Below are 16753 nucleotides of genomic sequence, written 5' to 3' on the forward strand. Positions count from 1 at the left end.
GTCTCCCATGTAGTCCACTTTGGCTCAAACAACGACGGATGGTGCGATCTGACACTGATGTTCCTTGAGCATGAAGTTCACCTTGAATCTCTTTAGAAGTCTTTCTAGGCTCTTTTGTTACCATTCGGATTATCCGTCTCTTAGATTTGTCATCAATTTTCCTCCTGCGGCCACGTCCAGGGAGGTTGGCTACAGTCCCATGGATCTTAAACTTATGAATAATATGTGCAACTGTACTCACAGGAACATCTAGTTGCTTGGAGATGGTCTTATAGCCTTTACCTTTAACATGCTTGTCTATAATTTTCTTTCTGATCTCTTGAGACAGCTCTTTCCTTTGCTTCCTCTGGTCCATGTCGAGTGTGGTACACACCATATCACCAAACAACACAGTGATTACCTGGAGCCATATATATAGGCCCAATGGCTGATTACAAGGTTGTAGACACCTGTGATGCTAATTAGTGGACACACCTTGAATTAACATGTCCCTTTGGTCACATTATGTTCTGTGTTTTCTAGGGGTACCATCATTTTTGTCCATGCCTGTTTCATGAGTTTATTTTTTTACATAATTCTGTTGAAGCATGGTTGAAAAACAATGTCTGACTTTCATTGGTTAACATTTATAGAATTTTAATTTATTATTACTTTTGTCAGATTAAAGTTATTTCTGTGACCATTGTGACTTTTTCTTTCATTGACCAAAGGGTACCAACAATTTTGTCCACGTCTGTATATATATATAAATACGAAAAATGGCGGCACTGACTACAAACGGAGAAAATGAGTGCACGTTCCAGGGGAATCGACCCCTTACCCCAATTAATGGATCCAGAAAAAGGGACGGCACTCCGGTCTTGAAAAAAGTGAAATTATTCTTTAATCAACCTTGCGGTACAACGTTTCGGCTCCAATACTGAGCCTTTCTCAAGCACGTGCTTGAGAAAGGCTCAGTATTGGAGCCGAAACGTTGTACCGCAAGGTTGATTAAAGAATAATTTCACTTTTTTCAAGACCGGAGTGCCGTCCCTTTTTCTGGATCTATAAGGACCCTGCTTCGCACGGGTATATTTCATCTATTTCATTTGATGTTTGTGTGTCATTAAAAGATATCGACAGTATCCCCCATAACAGTGACCTCTACAGCACCCCGCCCCTTCAACAGTGACCTCCACAGCGCCCTGCCCCCTAATAGTAACATCCACACCACCCTCCCCTTTTACAGTGACCTCCACAGAGGCCGCCCCTTTATTAGTGACCTCCACAGTACCCAGTCTCATTAACAGTGATTTCCACAATAACCCGCCCCCTTAACAGTGATCTCTACAGAGCTCTGTTCCCTTAAAATGTGACCTCCACAACATCCCGCCCCGTTAACAGTGACCTCTACAGCACCCCGCCCCTTAACACTGACCTCCATAGCGGACCGCCATCTTAACAGTCCCTGTCCCCCTTAACAGAGACCTCCACCATACCCGCCCCTTTAACAGTGACCTTCACAGAATCCTGTCCTCTTATCAGTGACCTCCACAGTAGCCTGCCCCTTTAACAGTGGCCTTGATAGCATCCCGCCCCCTTTAACAGTGACCTCCACAGCGTCTTCCCCTTTATTAGTCACCTCCACAGTACCCCATTTCCTTAAGAGATTTCCATAACACCCCGTCTCCTTAACAGTGGCCTCTACAGCAATCTGCCCCTTAACACTGACCTCCATAGGGGAACGTCCCCTTAACTGTGACCTCCACAGCAGCCTTCCCCTAGGGTGGCCAGAGGTCCAGTTTCAGTCCGGCTTTCAGACTCCCTGTCCTCTGTCCAGCGCAGGACCAGGACGGACACAGGGATGTTCTTTTGAACAGCTCACTCTCAGACAGCATGAGCTGCAGGGAGAAAGTCACCCTCCTGACAGAAGTTGAATTTTACCTTAATTTGTTTAATCCCCGTCGGCTGCGGAGTGGGAGGGGGTGTGGCTTAGCGGGACCTAGGGGCTCGGTTTTTAAGTCCGTCTTTTGAGGGTGGCCTACATGGCCACCCTACCTGCCCCTGAACTGAGACCTCCACAGCACTCCGCTCCCTTAACAGTGTCATCCACCGTGCCCTCCCTCTTTGAAGCTAACCTGCAGCAGTGAAGAAAAATGGCTGGGTTGTTACGGAAACCTGGTGTAAAACTGTGTGTATGTGGAAACTAAGGACCTGCGAGCTTCTATTGGCTGATAAGGGTCATGTGACCAGGCTTCTATTGGCGAATTCATTTTTTGGGAATATCTCACACAGGGATGTCCTTTTGAACAGCTCACTCTCAGACAGCAGTGTCTGACCGTGAGCTGCAGGGAGAAATTCACCCTCCCTCCCATCCCTGCAGCTGACAGTAGTTGATTTTTACCTCATTTTTTTCAATCTCTGTCGGCTTCGGAGTGGGAAGGGCGTGGCCTAACCGGATCGGAGGTGTGGCCTAACCGTATCGGGGGCGGGGTTTTAAGTCTGTCTGTTAAGGGTGGCCTGAATAGCCACCCTACCTGCCCCCTGAACTGTCCCCTCCACAACACTCTGCTCCCTTAACAGTCTCATCCATAGCGTCCTGCCCCTTTAAAGCTGACCTACAGCAGTGAAGAAAAATGGCTGGGTTGTTATGGAAACTTGGATTAAAACTGTGTGTATGTGGAGACTAAGGGCCTGTGTACTTCTATTGGCTGATAAGGGACATGTGACTGTGTGTATGGCAGTTGGGATATGAAGAGAAAGACCTGCAGGCTTGTATTGGCTAATGCAGGTAACTTTTGGGGAATATCTCAGGAACCGTACGTGCTAGAGAGCTGTGACCCCCACAAGATTTCTTTCCAGGTAGCAAGGGATGTGTATACCAAGTTTGAAATCGATGGTTGCGTTTTTGAATGATCGCGGAACATACACACATGCATGCATACATACATACATACAGGTGAAACTCGAAAATTAGAATATTGTGCAAAAGTCCATTTATTTCAGTAATGCAAATTAAAAGGAATTGCATTAATGCAGCTTAAAATTAGAATTTTGTGAAAAGGTTCAATATTCTAGGATCAAAGTGTCAAACTCTAGTCAGCTAATTAATCCATACCCCCTAAGCAAATGGTACCTCAAAATTTAGACTTTGGGGTTTCATAAACTGCAAGCCATAATCATCCAAATTATAACAAAGGTTTGAGATATCTTGCTTTGCATGTAATGAGTTGCATTACTGAAATAAAAGAACTTTGCACAATATTCAAATTTTTCGATATATATATATATATATATATATATATATATATATATGTGTGTGTATACAGGGAGTGCAGAATTATTAGGCAAGTTGTATTTTTGAGGATTAATTTTATTATTGAACAACAACCATGTTCTCAATGAACCCAAAAAACTCATTAATATCAAATCTGAATATTTTTGGAAGTAGTTTTTAGTTTGTTTTTAGTTTTAGCTATTTTAGGGGGATATCTGTGTGTGCAGGTGACTATTACTGTGCATAATTATTAGGCAACTTAACAAAAAACAAATATATACCCATTTCAATTATTTATTTTTACCAGTGAAACCAATATAACATCTCAACATTCACAAATATACATTTCTGACATTCAAAAACAAAACAAAAACAAATCAGTGACCAATATAGCCACCTTTCTTTGCAAGGACACTCCAAAGCCTGCCATCCATGGATTCTGTCAGTGTTTTGATCTGTTCACCATCAACATTGCGTGCAGCAGCAACCACAGCCTCCCAGACACTGTTCAGAGAGGTGTACTGTTTTCCCTCCTTGTAAATCTCACATTTGATGATGGACCACAGGTTCTCAATGGGGTTCAGATCAGGTGAACAAGGAGGCCATGTCATTAGATTTTCTTCTTTTATACCCTTTCTTGCCAGCCACGCTGTGGAGTACTTGGACGCGTGTGATGGAGCATTGTCCTGCATGAAAATCATGTTTTTCTTGAAGGATGCAGACTTCTTCCTGTACCACTGCTTGAAGAAGGTGTCTTCCAGAAACTGGCAGTAGGACTGGGAGTTGAGCTTGACTCCATCCTCAACCCGAAAAGGCCCCACAAGCTCATCTTTGATGATACCAGCCCAAACCAGTACTCCACCTCCACCTTGCTGGCGTCTGAGTCGGACTGGAGCTCTCTGCCCTTTACCAATCCAGCCACGGGCCCATCCATCTGACCCATCAAGACTCACTCTCATTTCATCAGTCCATAAAACCTTAGAAAAATCAGTCTTGAGATATTTCTTGGCCCAGTCTTGACGTTTCAGCTTGTGTGTCTTGTTCAGTGGTGGTCGTCTTTCAGCCTTTCTTACCTTGGCCATGTCTCTGAGTATTGCACACCTTGTGCTTTTGGGCACTCCAGTGATGTTGCAGCTCTGAAATATGGCCAAACTGGTGGCAAGTGGCATCTTGGCAGCTGCACGCTTGACTTTTCTCAGTTCATGGGCAGTTATTTTGCGCCTTGGTTTTTCCACACGCTTCTTGCGACCCTGTTGACTATTTTGAATGAAACGCTTGATTGTTCGATGATCACGCTTCAGAAGCTTTGCAATTTTAAGAGTGCTGCATCCCTCTGCAAGATATCTCACTATTTTTGACTTTTCTGAGCCTGTCAAGTCCTTCTTTTGACCCATTTTGCCAAAGGAAAGGAAGTTGCCTAATAATTATGCACACCTTATATAGGGTGTTGATGTCATTAGACCACACCCCTTCTCATTACAGAGATGCACATCACCTAATATGCTTAATTGGTAGTAGGCTTTCGAGCCTATACAGCTTGGAGTAAGACAACATGCATAAAGAGGATGATGTGGTCAAAATACTCATTTGCCTAATAATTCTGCACTCCCTGTATGTATAAAAAATATATATATATATATATATATATATATAAAATTTTAGAGAAATGCTCAGTTTATGTGAAATATTAATGTAGAATTAACACGGGTGTGGAGACAGACACATTCTTCTACTTCATAATTATCATGTAATAGACTGTAGACAATAGTGTACATACAGATCCGGTTCTGTTTTATCACATAATTACTGTACTTGACATGAGGTAGTGAGTGCACTGTGAAGAAGGCTTTCGATTATAGGTTCCCTTATGCATTAACCCCTCAAGTTTTCTGTTTTAGTTTTTTACACCCTGTCTTCCCGGAGCCATAGCTTTTTTTATTTCTCCGTTCACACAGCTGTGTGAGGGCTTGTTTTTTGTGGGACAAGTTGCACTTTCTAGCGGCATTTACTATTGCATACAATGTAGTGGGAGTCTGGAAAAAAATGGCAAAAGGGGTGGAATTGGAAAAAAACTCAATTCAGCCACAGTTTTAGGGGTTTCGTTTTTACGTTGTTCCCCATACAGTAAAACTAACCTGTTACCTTAAAGGGATTCTGTCACCTCGTTTTAGCCTATAGAGATGCGGACATGCACGGCTAGATCGCCGCTAGCATGTCTGCAATATACCTGTCCCATAGGGCTGTGTCCTTTTTATCATTTTTAACACAATAAAAGGACACAGCCCTATGGGACAGGTATATTGCGGACATGCTAGCTGCAATCTAGCCGTGCATGTCCGCAGCTCTATAAGCTAAATCGAGGTGACAAAATCCCTTTAATTCTCTGGGTCTGTATGATTAAAGCGATGCCGCATTTATGTAAGTTTTTCTTGTGTTTTAATACTTAAGAAAACTTAAACTGAAACATTTTTTCTTTGTATTGCGATATAAAAAAAAGTTATGAGGGTTTGTATATTTCCGTTTACAGAGCTTTGTGAGGGCTAATTTTTTTGTGGGGGCAATCTGTAGTTTTTATTGATACTATTTTGGAGTGTGTATGACTTTGATCATAACATTTTTTTATTCTGTTACAGCTTTCACCGTTCAAAATAAATACGCTTAGATTTTAATAGCACAGGCATTTTTTGACACAGCGATAACAATTATCTTAATTTTATTTATTTTTTGTTTATTTATTAAGGAAAGGGCATGATTTTTTTAAATATTTTTGTGATTTATTTTTTTTTTTTTAGTTTTATTTTTTTACTTTTTCAAAGTCACCCTAGGGGACTTGAACATGCACTGCTCAGATTGCTTCTCCCATAGACTGCAACGAATTACCTTTGCAATCTTTGGGTGTTTCATTATTTTCCTATGGAGACCTGCCACAGGCAGACCTTTTGATCCTTCAGAGGGCCCAAGGGTGCCATAGCAACCAAAAAGCCATTTGGAGCCTGGGAATGCTGCACTCCTAGGAAAAGCCCTCTTAAATGCTGTGGTCACAGACATTGCCTCCAGGTGTCTGCTGTTTAAAGACCTGACTTCCACCATACATATACGGCGGAGGTCGGGAAGTGGTTATTAAGGAAGGACAGTCCTTCAGGACTGTTCACATATGACTGGCAAGTTCACACAGGCCTCTATATCTGCTCCTGTGCAATAGTGCCTAGTCTACCCAATAACTGGCTAACACATGCCTTATTAGCTCAGGACTCAGGATCCTTCCAAAATAGCCAGTATCCCCAAAAAACGTGTGACTTCTGATTCAGAATAATGTGTAGTATGTTAAACCATCCACTTACCGATTTTAGTTAACTGTAATCAATGATTTGGTCAAAATTTTAAGTATTAATCATTTTGGTACCATAAATGTAAAGGCTAAGGTTAAAAGGTTGTGCAGGATAAGACATGGCTGCTTTCCTCTAAACTGCACCACACACCTCCTCGGGATCTGTGGGGTATTATACCTGTCCCTCATTCACGTCATTGAAACTGAGCTGCGAAAACAAACAGATGAGAAGGCGTGGCACTGTTTTTGGATGAAAGTAGCTATGATTGTCTGAGTAAAAATTCAGGGCTGGTCTTTTTAAGGAGAGTCAGTAACCTAGTTGTATCCAGCGCCTCGCAGTCAGCTACCCAGACTCTTACTCTGTACTGATGAGGGGCAAGCACCCCGAAACAGCTGTCCAGGGATGGATCTTTGTCCCAAGGGATGTAAAAAGTCGGCATTTCACTCATAGGGGGCCACTTCCACAAGGTGGCGCTAGCAAGATGGTATCTTTCCTTGGGATATACCTCTTTGCATCTTGTGCTACAGAGAACTTATTGTACCCCAATTAGAAAAAAATGAGGAGACCATTTGACTTGCTATATGCTATAGTAGGGGTGGGCGGTATAGGCGATATGCAATATAAATTTGTGCCACGATATGGATTTTGTGCATATCGCCTATATCGCCGGACTGCAATATGACCACGGAGCGACCATGGTATGTCAGTGAGCAGCATTATACTCACGTGCGCGGTGTCCGCCGGGCGCTCCTCCTTTATCTGTGCGGCGCATTGCTAATGCTTATAGCTCACGTGCGCCGTGGCCGCCTGGGGGCTGCTTCTTCTCATAGGTCTGTGCGGCGCATTGCTAATGCTATAAGCATTAGGCTAGGTCTACACGACGACATTTGTCGCGCGACATTTTGTTGCACCAATGTCGCGCGACAATTTTTATAATGGCAGTCTATGGTGTCGCACTGCAACATGCGACATGCTGCGACTGCGACGCGACAGTCGCAGAAAATCCATTCAAGATGGATTTTTCTGCGACTGTCGCGTCGCAGTCGCAACATGTCGCATGTTGCAGTGCGACACCATAGACTGCCATTATAAAAATTGTCGCGTGACATTGATGCAACAAAATGTCGCGCGACTTTTTGTAGCGCGACAAATGTCGTCGTGTAGACCTAGCCTTAGCAATGCGCCGCACAGACAGAAGAAGGAGCGCCCGGCAGCCACGGCGCACGTGAGCTATAAGCATTAGCAATGTGCCGCACAGACAGAAGAGGGAGCGCCTGGTGGCCACCGCGCACGTGAGTATAATGCTGCTCACTGACATACCATGGCAGCCAGGGCTTCAGTAGCGTCCTGGCTGCCATGGTAACCGATCAGAGCCACAGCATTACACTGCTGGGACTCCGATCGGAACTCCTGCTCCCACCAATGATGTGGGGGGGAAGGGGGTCCCTGCCACCAATGATCAATACTGGGGAGGGAGGGAGGGGCCCACTGCCACCAATGATGGGGGGGGGGGGGACCCTGTGGCCACTGCCACCAATGATTAATATTGGGGAGGGTGGGTGGGTTTGAGTTAGCAGAGGGGGATGATAAGAGGGAGAGACTGGGGGGGGCTACATCAGAGGCTGGCTGCCATGGTCATCTCCCTGCTGTTGTGTGCACAAAGCACAGGGCAGCAGGGAGAGTGTAAAGTCCTATTCACCCTTATAGAGCTCTATTAGGGTGAATATGACAAGGGTTCTAGCCCTTAAGGGGGCTAATAGTTATAAAAATAAAAATAAAGTTTAACCCCCCCTCCTCCCCCAAATATAGAAAACAATATATATCGCACATGCTTAAAATTATATCGCAATATAGATTTTAGGCCATATCGCCCACCCCTATGCTATAGTCATGGATTTGACCAGTCGCACTGGCTTTTGCTTTCACCCGTCAGTGTGTAGGAATAGGAAGGATTAGGTTAAGTACAACTGAGAATCTTTTATTGCTCATTTCATCATAGACCGACGGATTATTTTGCATTGTTAATGTAGCTTTAAGTCTTAGTACATTATTAATGACTTTATCTTGGAGTAAATATAATACATGTTGACCACTAATATTTATCATCTAGACATAAGAGCGCGGTCAGCAAATGCTGGTGTGACGTGGATCTGTCTTCCTGGTGTTCAGCATAAGAGCACCATACTTCCTTGTGTTAATGTTCAGGTTTTACTCCTGGTTCTTCATTATATTAATTCCACAGTGGAATAAACCAGAGAGACCTATACCATATTGCATACCTTAGTGGTTTTGCATCAAAAGGAACTAGGGAAGGGCAAGTTGAATGCCTGGGACTGATCTTCTCGCAGCAACGATGTGTGATGGACAGGAACAGTCTGAGCCTTGTCAGTTCCCCACTACATACCCTATGCCTGCTAAGCATAATATGCCATCTGGACATGTAAACTTAGTCTAAGCATCAGAGACTGGAAAACCCCACTAGGAGACTTGGACCATTAGAGGTGTGTGCACACGGGTCTTATTATTACCAACTAAGTAGATGCCATTTCTAATGCACATGGTGTGGAAATTGTCAGCTCAGAAATTGACCTGTGGTGTGGATTCAGTTGTTTGTGCAGGTTTCCAATGCAGATTTTACCCTTTGCAGTGGCAAGAGCAAGACCAAGGGCAAATCCATGTAAAAATTTGTGAAAAATCCGCAAGGAACACATGCAGATTTGGTGCAGAAAAGCAGCGCAAAATCACATAATCTACACTAACGTGTACATGCACCCTCAAAGTGATCCACTTCATGGAGGACTTTTTAAATGTTTCCAATATACACAGAGTACCATGTCTTACATTAGTGACTGTCTGCAGTGGGTCTCGCACTCTAAATTCCCGGTCTCAGACACACAAATTAGGGTCAATTTTCATAGGAAAGCTGTGGGAGGAAACCAGAGAACCTGGAAAAAACACATGTAAATACAGAAATTGTATGCACACTGTACATATTTTGTCCATGGTTAGATTCAAACCCAGTTCTAAACTCTTATCCACTGTGCTGTCCCCAGTATGACGTGGTGTTAAGTTATGCTAGGTTTTAGCTGGTTTAAGTATATAACATTGGTTTCTTTCTATATATTTTTCCAGTGGTGTTGCAGAAAATGAAGTTGCAAGCTCTTCAGACAATGCCCAGGTTTCATGTTACCCCTGTAACTGGATCAAGAATGAGTCAAATGATCTCGAGAGCAAGTTGCCTTGTGGGTTAACAGCTTCTGAAATCCCTCCTTCTCGACTATCCTGGCCTAACCGTTACTGTGGTGGGGCTGAAGGTATGAACACAAATGACCTGCTTGCGGACCAGTGCCGCAGTTATTACAGCTATCCACGACAAAAGACACCAGCCACACCAAAGAAAAATTTTCCAGCTCCGTTTGACTTTAGTGGGATTGATCCTTTAAATGGTTGCACACAGGGCAAACCAAGCGAATTTCCTGACGTAGCTGCAGGTTGTCCAAAGTCAGCCAGCTACTCATTGGACACCTCATCGGACAAAATTGTCCCTGACAACAGCACAAGACAAAGTATGTCGTGTCCTGCGTTACCCCCGCGGGCACCGAAGACAAGTGAGGTAAACCCTGTCCTCGAACCCCTCTGTATTTCTATGAAAATTGATGGAGCAGAAGAAGGTTCTCAGACTTGCTCTCCTGATATTACAGAAGAGCATTATTTGGCTAAAAAGGGCATGCAGGACATTTTCTCCATTTCATACCCATTCTCTTCTCCACTACACATGCAACTAGCACCAAGGTCATGTGGAGATGGCTCTCCTTGGCAGCCTCCATCTGACCTCTCAGGATTGTCCATTGAAGAGGTATCAAAATCCCTTCGATTTATTGGGCTATCAGAAGATGTTGTCTCCTTCTTTGTCTCGGAAAAGATTGATGGTAATTTACTTGTCCAGCTTACAGATGAGATACTTTCTGAGGATTTTAAGTTTAGCAAACTCCAGGTTAAAAAATTAATGCAATTTATAAATGGTTGGAGGCCTAAGATGTAAGACTCAAGGTGTTACAAAAGGTACTGAACAAACGTATGAGCGCCCTCGGCACAAGTGCCGTTCTTTGTACAATCTGAAATTATTTTGCACTAAGAGAATAATCGTGGCTGTATATAGTCCTACAAAAGAAGAAATTCTTACTATGCAGTGAAAGGTACGAGCTGTAGTTGTATCACTTAGTACTGTACATTAATGCAAACCTTTATGAGAACACTCACAGGGTGCCTTGTGCATCACTGACCACTGAGCGGCTGCTACAAATTGGTTCGAAACATTAAAGGGAATTTTACATTATAGGCTTCATGTTAAAAAAATATAATATATTACTTACTAGCCAAAGCTTACAATATAGTTATGTTATCTCATTTTAGACCAGAATAAATTAAAACCATTGACAGCCCTTTGCCCCTCCCCCTTCCAAAGTAATATGAAGGAACACTTCTGTATGCAATTCCCTGCACATGCAAAAAAAAAACACTATTCCATGTGTATGGGTTTTACTAAAGAACGTCCAAAAAACCTTGGACATCGCACTAAAGGTCACAGGTTCCAGCTTTCATGTACATGATGTGCAATGTGATGATCTATTTCCTGTCTTGAGACAAGTGCATGATCAATAAAACTTATAGAATTTGGCATTGTAACTCCACACCGGATACAGATGTAACCGATCCGAGTGCAACATCTGCTGTATTATGTGCTGAAGTAATATGGAGAATCTTATTGTTGCCTTTATTACCAATGTTTTATATGTTCCAGTGAATTCAGTCAAGATGAAGATAACCTTGTTACCTGGTGTTAGTGTTTATGCAAATAACTTGCCTCAAGGTCTGATATGGACGTGGGCTCTTACTGACCAATATCCATAGACCTACATCCTCCCCATTCCTATATTCATCTGTGAAGTCATTCGCAATCTGACGTTTTGCACTTGTGTTGCCTGAGTGGCCCAGCTTAAGGATGGCCCCGTTCTTAAGAAACTGTTTGTTTTATTCCAGCTTCCGAAGGATGAGCCTCAAACGGTCAAGTACAGTTTTTATGATGAAGCTTCTTTTAAATCCTATTTTTTTTTTTATAAAATGTAAGTCCCAGAACAAAACCACTTCTTGAGACGTAGAAAGCTCTTATTGTGGTAAAGCTATGGACATTCATGTATGTTTTGTGTATCTCAATATGTATAATATATAAAGTTATTTTCACTCTCTGTGTGAGACTTTACTTTCTTGGAAAGGTGCTTTTCGATGCATTTTCGTATACCCTATTAGGCCACCTACACATGGCTGTAGGTTTCAAACAGAATTTCTGCATGAATTTTCGTGTGGGTTTCTTTGTGTTTCCACGCCAAATTTGCACCAAGATCAAATTGATGTTTTTTTTTTTCTCCAATCTGCAATTCCAGTGCAAAGCAATGAAAGGTTAATTTCCACTGTAAAAATATACACAAAGTTTACATAAAATTTGCCAATCTTCACTTTGCCAGTACTGTATTACACTGTTTTTTCTGCACGAAAATCCATGCGAGAAACCTGGATGTAGTCCGCAACGTGTGCTGGTACCCATAGAGAGAAGCTACTGAAATCATATCTCGCTCTAGAAGACCCAACGTGTTCATTAATCATCTCAATTAGAGATGAGCGAATTTCCTATTTTGAAATTCGTTTGGTGGTTAAAGCAGAATTGCGTTATTGATTCCGTTACCACGGACCATAACGCAATTCCATGATGGAATGCATACCGGAATTCCTTTAGAGGCATTCCGTTATTCCTTTCGTCATAATAGAAGTCTATGGCCTGCATAACGGATCCATCTCGTTTCTGTTATGCAGGGGAGTCCTCTCCTGCATAACTGAAACAGGGCGGATCGGTTTTGCAGCCCATAGACTTCTATTATGACGGAATGAATAACGGAATGCCTCTAAAGGAATTCCGGTATGCATTCCATCATGGAATTGCGTTATGGTCCGTGCTAACGGAATCAATAACGCAATTCTGCTTTTACCACCAAACGAAGCGCAAACAAATTTCATAACATCCCTAATCTCAATTCTAAACAAAAGATGTATAATAAAGAATTTCAATTTTTTTTGAGAATTCACAATATTTATATATGATCATCATTTAAAGTACCATTCATTTCATAGTGCTGTACATATGAAAAGCAGTGTACATCCATAAAATAGTTGCAGTAAGCATGAACAAGACAAGTTACAAACTGGTACAGAAGGAAAGAGGACTTACAATCCTCAAGGGATGGGGGAAGGCTACAGTAAGTGAGGGTATGGTGGCAGCAGGGTTACTCTAGGTTGTGTATATATCATTGAGTGTTCACAATTCATGTGTGTGTGTGCAAATATATATATATATATGTATATGTGTGTGTGTATATATATATATATGAGAGAGAGAGAGAGAGTTCTGACATCATTGGAGTTACGTAGATAGTATTTATCTATAACCCAGAAGATCATATCGCCCCCTACTGAGAGTTCACGATTTCTCTTCCAGCCTCTCCAGTTCAGTTGCTATTGCTGCTGTTAGTTTTGTGAAATAATGTTCCATTGACACTGAGACCTCCTGGCAATTCACTGTTATTGGCTGCCAAAACTAATAACAGCCCGAATGGACGAGGACAAAAAAATAACTGCACAGGAGTCAGCAAAAGTGATGCAGCCACTTGTACACCTGTGAGGCCTCCTTTACTGTGTGGACCGTATCAGACACACAAAGTAATCCAATAACCAAGGCCTCATGTACAATCTTATTATGGAGCTTACAGTAATTTTATGTGCTCCAGTATAAAAATCATGCCATGTCTCTGTTTATGGTGTATAATGAAATAAAATGTCCTACTCGTCCGATATCCACTGGGCCTGTAGTGGTCACGTTCCTCTCTTGGTTCTCCTGACCTCTGAGGCCAGTAATTGATTCTTTTTTAATTTTACATACGCCATTGCTCCCTGATAAATAAAAAATATAAGTCTTGGTCAACCACTTAAAAATTATTATTATTTTTTTAATAAAAAGCACAAAGCATTGGGAATAGTTAGCATGACAACCCATTAGAGATGAGCGCTGTCAGCCGTACCCAGCTGTTTTATCCTTCACACGGAGGCATTTCAAGGCCGGCTGAATTGCATATTATGAACAATCCTTTCCCTGTTCATGGAATAAACATGGTGATGATTCCTATTTTGTGTGACTGGAAATAGTACATGTTGACTCTGGCCAGGACTACTTTCCTCTGAAGAAAGGGCAGTTCATGTGCAAACTCCCTATTAACTAGCTTGTCTCCTTACATATAAGAGGTAATTGAAGGACATCTGCAGCTTCGGTGGCCAGTGTTTCCCCAAGGTAAAAGACTAGTAAGGGAGAAACCAAAATCAAAGTTGGACCTCATTCAGAGAGCTGTACTGTTAGCGCATCTGTGTAACAGCTGCAAATCCCTGCCCAACCGTGGGTGTAATGATCTGAACTTTAGATCCACGGTCAGGCCAGTATAGTGTGCATGTCATGACTGCAATATGGACAGAAAAATGCACCAACATTATGGCCACCTGAATGAGGCCGTTTCAGATGTATTATGGCCGGAATTACAGGCCTGACTTCTGGTATAGTGATCTAAAATTAACACCATCATAGATCCTGGGTGCTGGAACCTGAGAGGCCCAAAATGTTCCTCTGCCCCATATAAAGAGACCAATACTACAACTGAGTCTATATAGTTGAGGCACTTTTACAGATTATTCATTGGGGCCCCAGGAACTTCAAGTAACCTGAGTGGGTCCCATTCAAGGGATTAGGAGCTGAGCTGCAGTGCCCAAAAATGGCTCCTACCCATTGTATGGAGCTGTGGAGATCCAGCTCTGCACAGCGGCTGCAGGTAAATTGGACCCCCACTCATCTGATGTCCAATGAATAGCTCATCAATAAGTATAACCCAGAAAACCCCCATTTAAAGACTGTAGTTCTGTCCCTCAAGAATATTAATAAAAAATTGCAGCAATTCAGGACTAATAGAAAGCAATTTGGTAGCAGTGGAATGTTATGTCTGTAGGTTACATTCTTTCAATGCCTATAATATATGTCACACTATACAAATGGTCCCTACAATATTAATTTGTTCCAGGACAACAATTGTAAGTTGAAAACATTTAACTTGAGATCATAAGGCCCCTTTCAGACGAGCGAGCCTCACGCATTGGACTCGCAGTGTGAGTATGCAGCAGCTCCCATCCTGACCTCCCAGCACTGACGGGGTCACATAACATTATATTGATTTATGAGGCGGTTTCCCCTTACAGTTCTGGAATGTATTGGATAACACTGACATAATGCTGTCAGTGTTATCTAATACATTCCAGAACTGTAAGAGTTACATAGCATCATAAATCTGTAGAATGCTATGTGACCCCGTCAGTGCTGGGAGGACAGGACCTGCTGCAAGTCCAATGCATGAGACTCGCTGGTTTGAAAAGGGGCCTAAGTAACATAAAATATCAACCCATATTAAGAAGAAATAAACATTAAAAGAGTTGTCCAGCCCAGGACTCTTGGCTAATTAATAAAAATTAAAAAAAAATTCCTGTCTGTAGTCCTGCCACTACTGCACCACTAGCCCCGTCCTGGCCGCTTTTTGCTGCTGTTCCGGAAGTGGCTTGGGCTTGTCGCTGCTGCAATCAGTCAGTGGCCTCAGAGGTAACCTGCTCGAACCCACATAACTGCTAGTAATGTCTCATTCTAGCAGATGACCACTGAGGCCACAGAACCAAGCCACTTTCCTTTTATTTTAAGTGCCTGCGCGTTACAACTATTGGGGTTATCTGCTACTAGGCCAGAAAACCCTTTTAAAGTAAAATTAGAGGGTAAGACTTCCATCAAATCCCCGTTGCGAAATCTGTAAAAAAAAATGGTGGACAAAATAGAGCAGCATACAGTCGTATCTCTTAAAACGAACACCCCATTATAACTAACATGGGATCCATAACTTGACAAATCCAGCTAATGCAAACAACATATAAAACTAGCCCAAGGTCTTTCCGTGTCTTAGTGTTTTCTGTGATTTTTTTTAAAGAGGGCCTTTCACCAGTCCTGACGCGCCTGTTTTAATAGCTTCATGCATTCCCCATGTAACAACAATTCTGGAGCATCTATTCTCATGTCTGTATGTTGTGCCATTCCTTTATTATTTTTATGAATTGCTAGCAGTCTGCAGTAAGGGTACAGAGGGGTGGTACCCAGTTGGGGGGATGTAACTGCACAGTCTGAAAATGTCAGCACTGATTGGATAGTCAGTCTGTGCAGGACACACCCCCCCCCCCCCCCCGCCCCCCAACTGGTTACCTCCCCTCTATACCCTTAATGAAGGCTAATAGCGATAATTCATGCATAACTTCTAGCAGGAATAATAAAGGAATGGCACAACATAGAGCCATAAGAATAGATGCTCCAGAACCGTTATTACATGGGAAATGCATGAAGCTATTACAACAGGCGCGTCGGGAGCGGTGAAAGGTCCTCTTTAAATTCTTGGGTTTCATCAGTTTCCATGCACATAAGAACTGAAGGACAACATACATCATCTTCTAGCGACCATCAGTGAAATATGGACAGTAGCTCAGAATTATTTTTCCACTGACCCATTGGGGGACATTTCTTAAGTGATATATGCCAAAATAGTGGTGTTTTAAAGTGGCCGATTTTGGTGTGGTCCATTTTTGCTGCAAATCTGTGACTTTTCCCTGCTTGCGTTACTTTTCCAAAGAGGCAGGGAAGCTCCTGCCCATTTATCATTTTCCAAGGGGCTGGCGTAGAGTTAAGTCTGTCTCACAGCCGGACGGAGGAAGCCCCAATGGCAACTGCAGCCTCAGTCGGTTTCACTACATCGACGTAATCAATACAGAAGCACAAATAATACTCAAATTCAAAAATTTGTAAAGATAAATTTGGTGGAAATGTGAATAGAGAACAACCTGCTGTAAATTTGGATTGTTTACACACATTTTACCCTTTACTGGTAATTAATGTATTGGTTACTGTTATGAAGAGGCTCTAAGCACCTTTTATTCCATGGTTGAATCAGCAAAAAAGCACTAAACAGAAGTGGTTACACCAACATTAGATGAATAT

The 16753-nt window shown here is 42.4% G+C and overlaps 1 protein-coding gene across 1 annotated transcript in view; it reads left to right on the plus strand.

The window, feature by feature from the left end:
* Positions 1-11826, plus strand: part of GAREM1 (GRB2 associated regulator of MAPK1 subtype 1) — a 157271-nt gene extending 145445 nt beyond the window's left edge. The window contains exon 6 of the mRNA XM_044294980.1: positions 9718-11826. Coding sequence (XP_044150915.1) covers positions 9718-10627 — 910 coding nt within the window. The 3' untranslated portion in view covers positions 10628-11826. The remainder of the gene's footprint in view (positions 1-9717) is intronic.
* The last annotated feature ends 4927 nt before the right edge of the window (positions 11827-16753 follow it).

The sequence above is a fragment of the Bufo gargarizans genome, chromosome 5 (assembly GCF_014858855.1).
Source record: "Bufo gargarizans isolate SCDJY-AF-19 chromosome 5, ASM1485885v1, whole genome shotgun sequence".
Classification (NCBI taxonomy): Eukaryota; Metazoa; Chordata; class Amphibia; order Anura; family Bufonidae; genus Bufo; species Bufo gargarizans.